We start from the raw sequence: 14,454 nt of genomic DNA on the forward strand, positions 1-14,454 counted from the left end.
GATATCCCATGCTCTTGGATTGGAAGAATTCATATGGTTAAAATGGCCATACTACCCAAAGCAATCTACAGTTTTAATGAGATCCCTATCAAATTACCCATGACATTTTTTACAGACCGAGAACAAATAATCCTAAAATTTATATGGAACCATAAAAGACACAGAATTGCCAAAGCAATCCTGAGGAAAAAGAACAAAGCTGCAGGCAAAGTCCCAGACTTCACAAAATACTACTAAGCTACAGTAATCAAAACAGCATGGTATTGGCACAAAAACATACACATGGATCAATGGAACAGAATAGAGAGCCCAGAAATAAACCCATACAACTATGGTCAATTAATCGTTGACAAAGGAAGCAAGAATATACGATGGAGAAAAGACAGTCTCTTCTTCAACAAGTGGCATTGGGAAATTGGACAGCTGCATGCAAATCAATAAAGTTAGAACACACCCTCACACCATACACAAAAATAAACTCAAAATAGCTTGAATACTTAAATATAAGACATGATACCATAAAACTCCTAGAAGAGAACATAGGCAAAACATTCTCTGACATAAATGGTACCAATGTTTTCTTAGGTCTCCCAAGGCACTAGAAATAAAAGCAAAAATAAACAAATGGGACCTAATCAAAACTTATAAGCTTTAGCACAGCAAAGGAAACCATTACCAAAAGAAAAAGACAACCTACAGACTGGGAGAAGATATTTGCAAATGATTCGACCTACAAGGGCTTAATTTCCAAAATATACAAACATCTCATACAACTCAATAACAAAAAAACAAGCAACCAAACCAAAAAATGGGCAGAAGATCTAAAGAGACATTTCTCCAAAGAAGACACACAGATGGCCAAAAGGCACATGAAAAGATGCTCAACATCACTAATCATTAGAGAAATGCAAATCAAAACTACAATGAGGTATCACGTCACACCAGTCAGAATGGCCATCATCATCAAAAAGTCTACAAATAGGGGACTTCCCTGGCAGTCCCGTGGTTAAGAATCTGCACTTCCACTGCAGGGGAAACGGGTTCGATCCCTGGTTGGGGAACTAAGATCCCACATGCCACACGGTGTGGCCAAAAAAAAAAAAAAAGTCTACAAATTATAATGGCTGGAGAGGGTGTGGAGAAAAGGGAACCCTCCTACACTGTTGGTGGGAATGTAAATTGGTACAGCCACTATGGAGAACAGTATGGAGGTTCCTTAAAAAACTAAAAAGAGTTACCACATGATCCAGCAATCCCACTCCTGGACACAGATCTGGCGAAAACTCTAATTTGAAAAGATACATGCACCTCAATGTTCATAGCAGCACTATTCATAATAGCCAAGATATGGAAGCAACCTAAATGTCCATCAGCATGTGAGTGGATAAAGATGTGGTATATATACACAGTGGCATACTACTCAGACATAAAAAAGAATGAAATAATGCCATTTGCAGCAACATGGATGGACCTAGAAATTACACTAAGTGAAGTAAGTCAGAAGGAGAAAGACAAATACTATATGATAACACTTATATGTGGAATCTAAAATATGACACAAATGAACTTATTTACAAAATAGAAACAGACTCACAGACGTAGAGAACAGACTTGTGGTTACCAAAGAGGAAAAGCCAGGGGGTGGTGGGTGGGAATAAATTAGGAGTTTGGGATTAGCAGATATAAACTATATATAAAACAGATAAACAACAAGGACCTGCTGTATAGCACAGGGAACTATATTCAGTATCTTGTAACAAGCCATAATGGAAAAGAATATGAAAAAAATATATATATGTGTATGTATGTATAGCTGAATTGAATCGCCTTGCTGTACACCAGAAACTAACAAACATTGTAAATCAACTATACTTCAATTAAAAAAATATATATGGAGCTTCCCTGGTGGCACAGTGGTTGAGAGTCTGCCTGCCAATGCAGGGCACGTGGGTGCGTGCCCTGGTCCGGGAAGATCCCACATGCTGCGGAGTGACTGGGCCCGTGAGCCATGGCCGCTGAGCCTGTGCGTCCGGAGCCTGTGCTCCGCAACGGGAGAGGCCACAACAGTGAGAGGCCCGCGTACCGCAAAAAAAAAAAAAAAAAAAAAAAAATATATATATATATATATATATGTATATACTCAAACCAACAACATTATATGAAGGTCATCACTGCAAAAGAAATCAACAAAAACTATGACTATGTTCTCTGACTTTAGAAAACTATGCTAGTTGCTGGAGTCTTCCAGTAGCATTTAAATAATACAATGTAGACCTGTGCTAAAAGGACAATGAAGTGAGAAATACTGATTAAATAGACAAACAAATACAACACCATATTAAATTTCACATTATCTTGAGGCTTTTAGGAAAGTTATTTTTTAATTGAAAATATACTTTAACCAAAAAAACTGTCATACAACTGACCATGTGAATAATGAGTAACTCCATACTGCATGTATAAGAGGTTCAAGGGAAAAGACAGTAAAAATATTTTAGCTGCCAGTACTGTCAGTCTCAAGAGGCTAAAGGTCCAGTGCATCCCAGGAAGAGAAATTTGGCAAAAAAGTTTATCCCCTTTTTATCTCCACATGTAGTTAAATATCCCCAAAATAATGAAGACTCATTTCAAGTAATTACTCTGCTTACGAGTTTTATTTACACAGTAACTGTTAATAGTGGTTTTTAATAAATTCCTTGTATTTACATTTTATATACACATTTATATTTGAAAGGTAAAGAAACTATACAATAATAAAAATGAGAAAAAGAAATACAGTAACTTAGGTCCAACTCTGAAAACAAATACACAAAAGTAAGATTAAGTTTAGGCAGGGAGTATAACCTCAATGAGATTACTGCCAGGGGTTACATTCCCTCTATCAGGGCCACCAATACCAAGGAAGTAGTTACCAGAGTTAAAATGTCATTCTAAAACCTATTAAGACCCTGGGTACTCCCTCAATATTTTACTACACTACTAGTTTCCACTAAGCAAGCTCCTAGGAGAGGAGTTAACTTCTGAGGGTTCCATTAGTGGTCCCTAGGCTAGAATGACCCATGGGGTAAAAATACATAGGTACCGTCTGGTCCCATACTCCTAAAGAGGCAGGTGCTACACTAACAAGGTTCTCAGGCTTGTTAGTTTGAAGACTATATACCACTAACAGAAATAGTGTGCTTAAGTGTTGTTTCAAACAAAATTGCAACATAAAAGCACACTATAATCTAATTATTAACCAAATACCATTTTATATAGATATCACTCATGATATTCAAGTGATTTATTTTAGGTTTAAGAATTAAACATATTATAATAAATTTAATGTCAATTTACCGATAGTTAATCATTCCTTTATCCTAATATAATCAAAGTTACTCATTAGAAAAAAATTAATTTTACCTTTTACTCTTATTTCCTTTCATTAGAAAATTATACACAGTGTTTTACAAGTCATGGACTTGGCTACATATTAAGATTTCCAATTTCAAACTGGAATTAACAGATTTTGTTTCTACAGTGAAAGAATTTTAACTAACAAATTTAAAGTCTTGCCAAGTAGCATTCTAATTAAGAACTCTCAAAATTCATGACTTTTTACTCTTACCAGTGAAAAACCTCATTTGTATTTATGGACTTACTCCCCCCAAAAAGCCTTCAGTCCATTAAAGTGCAAAGAAATTTCTTCTACCAGTTAGCTTTCTTAAATTACTAGATGAACAATTTCTTAGACTAGAAACAGAGAGGCTAAAATGCTCTGAGTGATAGGAATTCCTTGAGGAAATGAAACAATTTCCTTTCAAAAACAAATAGACATGGTACTGTGGAAAAACACCTACACAAATGCTAAACAATCTCCTACCAATATTTCTAGTTCCCAGATAACCTAAATTTGCCCCAACCTGTGAGTGAAGATAAACAACTTCAGTGACGTAAATAATTTACAATCAACGTTGCTTATTCTTGGTCTATAATATCTTCAAATGTGTGGAACTGGAGATAATATCTGTACTAAGGTGTTTATTTCAAATAGTATTTTGGAAGTTAAAGTAGTATTTAACAATCCTGTTCTGACCTCCAAAGTGCTAATTGTTATGCTCCTCCTTTATGCTAATTGTTAAAAAAGAAAAGATGTAAAAATTTGAACTATCTCCAAAGCTGTTAAAAAAATTTATTGCATTAAACTGTTCACTCCAAATTACGGAGTATGAACTAGCCATTTAAACTTTTTTCTTTGTAAAATGGCTCTCCCTATAAAATACTTTTTTATTAATACTGTCAATAGGTACTCATTTACTTCAGCCATGGAATTCAAAATCAGCGGTTTTCCAAGTCTTGATTCTTAGCTTTCTTCAACATTTTCTTCCATGCTGTTTACATAGGAAACAAAATACTTTTATCAAAAACATTTTTTTAATATTGCAATTAGTCTGTTAATTTTGAAGATTAGCTTTTCAGAGCTGGACTATTATTCTTGTCTCCTTCTTTAATATCCTTCATCACAGATGCAAAGACCTGGAAATTATATAAAGTAAACATTAATCCTCAAAAAAACTACCATGCAGATTAAAGAGATTTTAAAAACTATAGTTTATTAACATGAAACAGCTTTAGTACACATAACTCTGTCCCCTGAAAGACTGCCATTCTCAAATCCTCTTGTTTGTTTCAACCCAATTTTATGATATATAGTTAGATTCCAGTTTTCATCACTTGCCAAATATTATAAAATTACTGTTAGGTAACAAAACATCCTCTGGACCAATATTCTTATATTTTCATTTTCATAAGCAATAAAACTTGAGAGCTTATAATGCCTACTGGCTATCATTCATGGAGCAAGTGTTAACACTATTTTTTATGTCATTTAACTTTTGACTGCCAATATATTTGCTTCCCTCCAATATATTTGCTTCCCTAACAAGATTAAGCATCTAAAAAGTCAGGATCATACATTACATTCTTTTTATTGCAAACCCTTAGTACACATCAGGTATTTAAAACAACTGTTGTCTATCTGAAATACCAAGGTAATTATACAATTGCCCTGGCAAATACATGACTATTGTAGGCTGTACTTCACTAAACTCATAAAATATTACTGGACTTACATAAAAATAAAGCCATAAGTCTGGAGAGGTGAAAGCAGAGCAATTCGTTTTTTTTTTTCCAAAGTCAAAAATTATTTTTGTAAGTTTTTAAAAAATTTAAGCACTAATATTTGAGAAATACATGACTTTTTGTTTTTACAAGAAATAGACTGTTTTTATACATCTATTACAAGTAGGAAAATGCCACTCTACCTGAGTCCATTTTTTGGTACTATTCTGCATCTGGATGGCTGCAATACAGGTGAACAGCTTTTCTGATGTGATATCTTCTGGCAATTTAGTTAGAAACTGTGCTATATGAATAAAGTCCATCTGTAGGAGAATATCTTCATATAGTCGGAGGATTCCTAATCCAGTCCTAAATAAAAATTCCTCCCCATCTCTGCAAAATACATCCCAGACACGACAGGCCAGATCAAGTGGTAGTGATTTGCTATATAGTGTGAAGATCCTAAAATTAGGGGGAAAAAGTCATTGGAATTTTTCATTCATTTATTCATTCACTCATTAAGTATCTCTATATAAAAAGAACAGTGCTTAATTAGGGTGAAAAAGGCAAATAAGATATGGCTCCTTCGCTCAAAGAACGTGAGTAGTTGGAAATGAAGTATGTGAATTTACAACCTTACGTCGAGATATGGCCTAATACAAACTAGAGTGGCAGAATAACCTCATGGTTAAGGGTATGGGCTCTGAAATCAGAATACCTGAGTTTGAATCTTAGATTTGTAACTTATTGGTTGTGTTACCTTGAGTAAGATACTCATCCTTGCTGTGCCTCAGTTTCCTCATTAGTAAACAAAATAAAATTACCTCTCAGAATTGTTTTGAAAATTAAAGGAGTTAATAAATGTAAAGTATTTAGAATAGTGCCAGGCACATAAGAAATGCTCAATACAAGTTACTTCTTACTACTGTATGAGGAAACCAAGTACCATCTTTTAGTAACCTAAATACAAAACCATAAAGTCTGACTTTCCTCTTTTCTCTTTCCACAAACATCCACTGTTTTGTTTTCCCTTCACCAAACTTTACTTCTTTTGGAGCATGTATACCCTCCAATAGAATCACCAAAATGGTTTTTCACATCCTTTCTGATAATGTTTGATCATGTAAGTCTTTATCCAGTGGTACTCTGGGGTAGCACTCTGGTTGAGGAAGTAGGGAGAGTAGGTGCTAGAGAACTTCTCTTGATGTTGCCTTGGCAAAGAAGGTACACATTTTTACACAGACTGTGTTTATCTGAGGTACTGCTGGTGAAACGTGCGTGAACAAGGAAACTAAAGGTTCTGCCACTAAAAAATGAAAAAAATTCCTTTTAGCACTGCCACTCATTTATTCCTCTTTTTTCTTGCACCACTGATCCTGGGATTCATATGTTATAAGCTCAACAGAGGCAGTGAAACAAAAATCCGTGTCTACTTCTTAAGTTATAAACACATTTAATTGCATAACAAAAAAGATACTCTTGGTAGTACAGAGAATACTAATTCACTGTTCAAAATGAGAAAGGGTACCAGTACTGCCTAGGGAGTTTCTAGTATACAGTACTCACTCAGTATTAATTCCATCCTGCTCCCTTTATCAATTGTGATCCTGCTTTGCCTCATGTTCACAGTCCTTAAGAGGGACAGTTGAGGAGTTTTTTTCCCCCCTTCTTTTACAGATTTACATATTTGATCTTGGTCCCTTGGGTCCCATATTATAAAACCCTCTCCCCATGATCTTGGGTCCTATTCAACAGAATTCTAATGTTCCTAATGGGAATGGAAGAGAATACACTGAAAAATAACTTAGTTTTTTTTTTAAAGCCTAAATAAAAGAAACCTCAAACAACTGGAAAGATACTTGATCAATGCCATTATTAATTTATTTTTCCATACTAAAACAATATCATTTATATGAAACCCACTGATGTTTAATGATTAGGATTTAAGGTTTAAATATTTCACATGTACTCCTAACAGTCTATCTTACGATCAACTGCTCCATCTCTTGGGCAAAGTTCACCCGCCCTCTCTATAATCGATTTTACTGCTCACCAGAGTCCTAGGCAAAATTTCCAAGTTAAAACAGAAGAGCTAGAATTGTAAAGTTGAAAAAAGACATTAGCACCTAAATAAGGAATCATTACTCGGTCAGAAAGCTGGATAAGGCCTTGGAAAAAAACAAAGCCCTCGATAAAGAAACACTATCATAACTATCATAAGCCCTTGTGTTAAGAATATTAAAGGAACAGCAAGTAACTCTTTCTGAGAGCTTACTATGTACCAGGCATTGAATGAGATAATCCATGCAAAACACTCTCACTACAACTCAAGATATAGATATTATTATTCCCATTTTATAGTTAGGAAACTGAAACACAAACTGAGGGATTCTGATTTCAACACAGAGTCCATGCTCTTAATCACATGCCTCTCCACAAAAATATGAGTTTCTCTACATGTAAGCGAAGAGCTTTTTATATGTATGGTACTGTGCATGAAATTTACTCTAGGCAAAAAGTTACACTTTGTTTCCTTTTAATAGTTATATTTTACATATGTTATGACTTACCAGTCTATCAAGTATATGTCTGGTGTAAGACTGTAAGATTTGAAATGAAGAAACAGTTTGGAAAGATTTTCTTCAAAAAATACTTCAAACGTTGCAAAATATCTCAACATCTAAAGATAGAAATTTCAACAAAATTATTTAAGAGTACACTCTAGAAATAGAGAAAATAAATCCTTAATAGTAATAGAAAATCTTGCTTAACATCTCTGAGTCTTTTCATCAAGCATTCATAAAACTATAATAATTCAATGAAAAGCTTATTTTAGATCAGATTATCTTAGTCTTCTAATTACTGTTTTTCACTCTAAAAGGGCATTCAGACTATAGAAACTGTCAAAGAAAAACACAATTCATTCCAAATGTCCATACCATGCTGTGATCCACACGAAAAAAGGCTAACTGGCATGGCTTATTCAGGAGATTTGCAAATGCAATGAAGGCATCTGCCTCTTCCAAGTTGAGAATGAGAACTGCTGCTATGAAGGACATCCCTTGGACCTTCAAAGGGAAAGAAATTAATCAAAATGTGCTTACAATAATAATTCTATACAGTTTATTTTATTGTATTCCTGAAAAATTACAAAGTGACATTACAAAGTAGAATTAACCAAGTTTTTAAATTTCTTTTTATTTTCCAACAAAGGTAAATATAGAGAACCATTAAAAATTATGAAATCTCCCTGAATTTTACTTTTCTTTCTTGCTCATGTGGTTTAAAAAGTATTAGGGAAAATTTTGGAAAAAAGAAAAAAGTATCAGCTTTTACTTGCTACAAAAGTCTATCTCAGTATTCTACCTAGTTTTCATTTTCTCTCAGTTTGAAGTATTTCAGAGTATAAACTCACAAAAGTTAATGAAAATTAGGTGACTGTCTCCATTGTTATAACACATCTGTCTGAGGTAGAAAGTGAAGAACTAGGAACAAAAGAGATCTATGAGGGGCTTCCCTGGTGGCGCAGTGGTTGAGAGTCTGCCTGCCGATGCAGGGGACACGGGTTCGTGCCCCGGTCCAGGAAGATCCCACATGCCGCGGAGCGGCTGGGCCTGTGAGCCATGGCCGCTGGGCCTGTGTGTCCGTAGCCTGTGCTCCACAACGGGAGAGGCCACAACAGTGAGAGGCCCGCGTACCGCAAAAAAAAGAGAGATCTATGAGAAGTGCCGCTGAAATTCCAAGAAAGAAGAGGCTGTGGGGGTTAGGATAGTGAAGCTGGATTCCCGGAAGAGCAGCTGGACAAATGAGGAAAAAACATTCTAAGATGGAAAAGACACGTCAGCAGAGACATACAGGGCCAGCACAGTTGGAACAAATGATTTATAATGGGATTAATGGGAAAAATTAGAAAAAGTAGGATGCATTTACAAATTATGAAAGGTCTTCAGTAAAAGGCTAAGCTATACAGATGTTTGCTTGTGAGTTACAAGCAGCTATTGCACATTTTTTAGCAGATAAGTAATTGGGAACTGCTGTTGTAAAAATATTCATTCTTTCATTAAAAAAACAGTTTACAGAGCACTTCTGGTAGAGATTTGTATAACAGACTTACACGGAGAGACCAGGAGAACAAATAAAAGAGCAATACAGATTGGTGTCCTTGGTTATTTTAAATATAACTGGAATGTGAACCATTACCAAATTTTTACAAGATATACTGAAGAAATTCCACAGATAAAACTTCTGTGTGATTTACTTATAGATTAAGTATGTATTATTCATTAATGCAGTTAAAAACCTATTTTATCAAACCACATCATGAAATATGTATTCCAATATAGTTTATACTACTCTTATCATATATTATAAAACAAGTCTGATTTGACTGACTGGCTTGCCAGTGAGGCTTGCCATCACCAATTAGGTTCTAAGGTGGTCATTTTACATAAATCCAATGAGCCAATAAATCTGTGTATTCTGTAGAGTATTAATGAAGAACTCGTTCATATATTTTTCTTTAAATGGATGATGACATATATAAACTCATTATAGTGTTAAAATTCTACTGGCTACACTTTTGAAAAGAAGTATGAGTTTTATTTTAAAATATCAATATTTAACAAGTGCTAAAAATTAAATCCTTTACAATTAAACTTATAATGAAAAAATTTAAATGAATGTCAACTTTAAAATGTGAAGGGGTTACATAATGTCTTTACAGTTCTATTACAGAACACATGAGCAAGAGGGATTCTTTGTTCAAATTTTACTTCCTTTATAAGGACATATCCTTTAATACTACATTCCATACCCAAACCTTCACTTCCCCTCAACCCGTGCCATACTTTTTCCATAGCACTTATCACCTTTTAATATAACATATGATTTACTTATTTGTTGTTATTTATTGTCTGTCTCCTCCTTCTAAATTATAAGCATCAAAAAGGGGGCTTCCCTGGTGGCGTGGTGGTTGAGAGTCCGCCTGCCGATGCAGGGGACACGGGTATGTGCCACGGTCTGGGAAGATTCCACATGCCGCGGAACGGCTGGGCCCGTGAGCCATGGCCGCTGAGCCTGCGCATCCAGAGCCTGTGCTCCGCAACGGGAGAGGCCACAACAGTGAGAGGCCCGTGTACCGCAAAAAACAAAAAAAAAAAAAGGGGAAGAATCCTTCTTCTGTTCACTAAGGTGAACAAAATGCCTAGAACAAAGCCTGGCATATAGCAATAAGCACACAATAAATATTTGTTAAGTGGATCAATAAACAAATATACAAATGAACATGCAACAAAATAGGATAAATTGTACCACACAGCCACCCTATTGTGAGATCTCTAAAATTCTTCTACTTTAAGACAAAGGCAAGAAGATGAAGGTTTAATGATTTCTAGTTAAACATGACAAATTGAACATACAGTTTTCTTTGTTCCCTCCCAAATCCAACTAAAATAACAGTAAATAAAAAGATAAATATTAACTTAGGAGGATGAAAAGAATGGAAAATAATATAAACAGTAGATAAAAGATGTCAACAGCATTTTAGAAATTTTAATTTAATTAAATGGAGAATGTTGAAACTAAAATATGTGCAGAGGAGAAAGCCAATAAGCAGCAAGTCAATTCAGTCACAAAATCTGGAAAGCTCAGGAAGTGAAGTTATCAGGTTCCTCTAAAATTGAAAGGTAGGGCTAAAACTAGGATTGGTTGAAAATCTGTGAAAGGAGCAAATCCCCTCCTCTATCCTGTATGGACAGGTATCCATCTACCTTCCCCTCAACCCAGCAGAACATAAGAGGTTTATCTCTGAAGGGACAGTCAGGAAAAGGAGAGTTAGGGAGAAGGGGAGAAGGCACCACAGCAGGAACAATAAATAAAAGTTTACGAATTGAATGGTAAAATCCCCAGCTGCTCTCCGAGAAAGCTGGCTATCAGTCTCATAAGCCTCTGGTAGGAGATGGGACGATTCCTCTCCGGGTAAGTTAATATGACCAAGAAAAAAAAACATAAAGATACAGACATTTGGGAGCTAATACAACATAAGATATTATGAGATAAGAGAGATAAAATGTTTATATTCAAAAAGCAGACTGAAACAAATACTTACATAACCAACATCAGGTCTGTAACATGTATATGCCCCTAATATACTATGTAAGACATCATGATATGGGCCACCCTTAGAGGAGAGAAAAATGAAATGTCAAGCTATACAAATAACTGTCTCTAAGTTGATTCTCAAAAAACATGTTAATAAACTTTACATTTCCTAAATGACTAGTTTTAGTCAGTATACTTTATCACTCCGCAAAGATGTTTTCTAAAGTATGAATAAAAAATATTTAATTATGGAAAACCAAAAAAGCCAAATAAACTCACTTGATGGATGGATACAAGCTATGTAGTTTGTCTGCAATTTTAAAGATGTCTAAATTTGGTACAATAAAATTATAATGGAAATAGATTCTTTCATTTGCTATAATACAGTTTCAGCAAGAGAAAACCATCAAGCTACACGAAATTAAGTTTATTAATAATTTTAATCTTAATGGTAAAATTTTTAATCTCATTTTATCAATATAAAGATAGAAGAATTCCATGAATAAAGACTTAAGTCATATAGACATATAAAATGTAATCATTTCTCTCCTCATAAAATATAAACAACTTCATAACAGCCTCTGCACAAAAAATAAACTGTTTCTTCCTATTTCAATAGTATTATAATTATGAAAAATTTTAAAGTTTTGGAACAAACTTCTTTATATTTTAACAATATACTAGGCAAAAATGTTAAAACTTAAATATTTTACAGAATAGAAAGTGAAACAAAGAAATTCACTTCAGTGAAAACTCATCAAGTACCTTTATGTGCTATGTTAACTGCAATGCATTCAAACAGTGGAATAAAATAACAGAAATGCCTTTACTCTTTTCCTACTAGTTTTACATTTTTTATATAAAGGTCTATAATTTTTACAGTTTTGCCTTTTAAAAAATAAGAGCTATGCATTTAGAGAATTTGTTCCCTTGGATTAAAAAAAAAATTAGTTGTTACAAGCTGGTTAGAAACCCTTACCTTCTGAAAGATGTAGAGAGATGGGAATGTACGGGATATGTCCAACTTAATTAATTCCAGACTGGCCTCCCGATCAGCAACAGATACACCTGCATTTGCCAGTTAGATAAAATTGAAATGATTACTTGACTATACCAAGTTCAATCTTACCAACACAGAATGATCACACAGCATATATGTTACTTAAGGAAAGTTAAAAGCTGAATAATTAAGAAATTTAAAGAAATGCCATATAGCTTTTACTGGAACTTAGAGCCTCTAATATGAAGAAAGTATCTATACATTTATCAGAAAGTTTTATGGTGCAAGATTTCTGCTTCTGGGTTTCATAGAAGGTAGGGGAAGGCTACTGCTGCCACAATAACAACTAGGAAAAAGAATGAATTTCAAATACCACTTGTTTTAAAAAAGGCATAAGAGGGAATTCCCGGGCGGTCCAGTGGTTAGGACTCCATGTTCTCACTGCTGAGGGCCAGGAAAGCAGTCTAAAGGATATAAATCCCAGAAAGAGAAGAGCCTTCCCTTTCCTAGGTGAGTGGATACCAGTGGCCATTTTTCTTTCTAGGGGCATCTGCCAAGTCTCAGAATGGGCTCAGGATTGAGCCTCCATAGACAAAGGTACTCTGCTTAGGGAAAGAGAAACCAGAAGAGCTTTTCATGGCCACATAAGACTGATGTGACAGGAAGGATCTGGAGGAGCCTGAATGTATATCTGGTTTTACCCTGTGGGACTTTTGCTGAGTGCTAGTGTAGTGCAGAAGGCCAAGCTGGAAAGACATAATGAAATAACTCATAAGCACATGGCCCTTGGGAGAATGTCTCATTGAAGAGGGGAGCCTGTAGTCAAAATAGGACAGTTCGTCCTATCAACAAATTTGAAACCCAAGATTAACTAAGTCTATCTAAAGCTGTAATCTTGCCCAACCTAGCTCAGTTACTGACTGAATTGAGGTGATAACCCAATGGCCTAACAGAAAAGAGCATAATTCCTCTGAGGGGAAACACCAGCTTCAATTTATACCTTTTTTATTTATAATAACTAACATACAATTTAAACTTTTAAGATATGCGAAGAATCAGGAAAATATGACGTATAATCAAGGGAAAAACCAGTCAATAGAAGCAGACCTGCAGATGATCCAGGAATGGAATTAAACAAGGATATTAACTGCTATAAATATGTTAAAGAAAATAGAGAAAATGAGTGAGGAAATGTGTGGGATGTAAAGATAATTTCCACAGAAAAATAGAATCTATAAAAAGAACCAGGTAGACATTCTAGAATTATAAAGTATAATTTCTGAAATTAAAGATATATATTGGATAAATAGGACATATTTAATAGACTGGATATAAAAGAAGAGAGGATTCATGAACCTGATTACAAAAATCATCTAAACTGAAGCACAGAAAGAAAAAGAATTTTAATAAATAGTATAAGAGACTTATGGGACACTGTTATATGGTCTAACATACATGTAATTGAAGTCCTAGAAGGAGAGGAAAGATGAGGCAGAAGTAATATTTGAAAAGATAATGGCTAAAAAAGTTTAATGACAACTACAAATTATAAACACCCAGGAAATAAGAAATCAGTAATTTAAACAGAACAGTTTTTCTGATTGAAACAATTCTTCATTTACATTGAATTTCTACTAAAATATAACTTTTACCATTTATTAATCATGACAAAATGTCTCTGAAGTAAATGCTCATAATTTTAATTCTTACGCTTCCAATATTTCATAAAAGTGAGTTTAAAACTCAGGCTGAGGCCCTGCCAATTAAAACTTCTTACATCTTCTTCCTTGAACTTTTAGTTTCCCACAAATAGCTGACATAGCTAACACGTCTTGGGATGATACTTACATGAACCTTTCTGCCAATCAAATCTTCTTTCTAACCTTGTTTAGTCAATTTTCCCCACCATACTGTTCACTTTTCTAAATTAGAAAAAAGAGTATTCAAGGAATTTAACAGAGTTGTTTACATACTCATAGAAAACCACTATGAGATATGCACCATTTCTCTACCCTAAACCATGCTCATTTTTAGAGTTTTACTTATAGGGAAGAGAAAAATTTGCCTTCTATGAAGTAGAAAGAAAAGTGACTGGCAGATAAACAGCTCCCCATTATTCAAGGACAAGAAATATTTAAATAAATTTACCTAAATTTAATAAACGATGATGACAGGAAAAAAGAGTGTTCCTGTTTTCGCCAAAATGATTAGGAAAAAAAACCTGATGACAGTGGAGGGAAAGATGAAGTCTATGC

The 14,454-nt window shown here is 34.5% G+C and overlaps 1 protein-coding gene across 5 annotated transcripts in view; it reads right to left on the minus strand.

The window, feature by feature from the left end:
- Positions 1-2,612: 2,612 nt before the first annotated feature.
- The window catches only part of TBC1D12 (TBC1 domain family member 12), a 95,792-nt gene continuing 83,950 nt past the window's right edge, over positions 2,613-14,454 (minus strand). For 3 of the 5 annotated variants that reach the window (XM_060034439.1, XM_060034440.1, XM_060034438.1), the window contains 6 exons: positions 12,179-12,267; positions 11,207-11,278; positions 8,040-8,168; positions 7,671-7,780; positions 5,304-5,562; positions 2,615-4,515 (listed from right to left, as the gene is read on the minus strand). In XM_060034439.1, coding sequence (XP_059890422.1) covers positions 4,447-4,515; positions 5,304-5,562; positions 7,671-7,780; positions 8,040-8,168; positions 11,207-11,278; positions 12,179-12,267 — 728 coding nt within the window. In that variant the 3' untranslated portion in view covers positions 2,615-4,446. Of the gene's footprint in view, positions 4,516-5,303; positions 5,563-7,670; positions 7,781-8,039; positions 8,169-11,206; positions 11,279-12,178; positions 12,268-14,454 lie in introns of those variants that run through there. The other 2 variants (XM_060034436.1, XM_060034437.1) reach the window with 2 other exon arrangements.

Source organism: Delphinus delphis, chromosome 16 (assembly GCF_949987515.2).
Source record: "Delphinus delphis chromosome 16, mDelDel1.2, whole genome shotgun sequence".
NCBI lineage: Eukaryota > Metazoa > Chordata > Mammalia > Artiodactyla > Delphinidae > Delphinus > Delphinus delphis.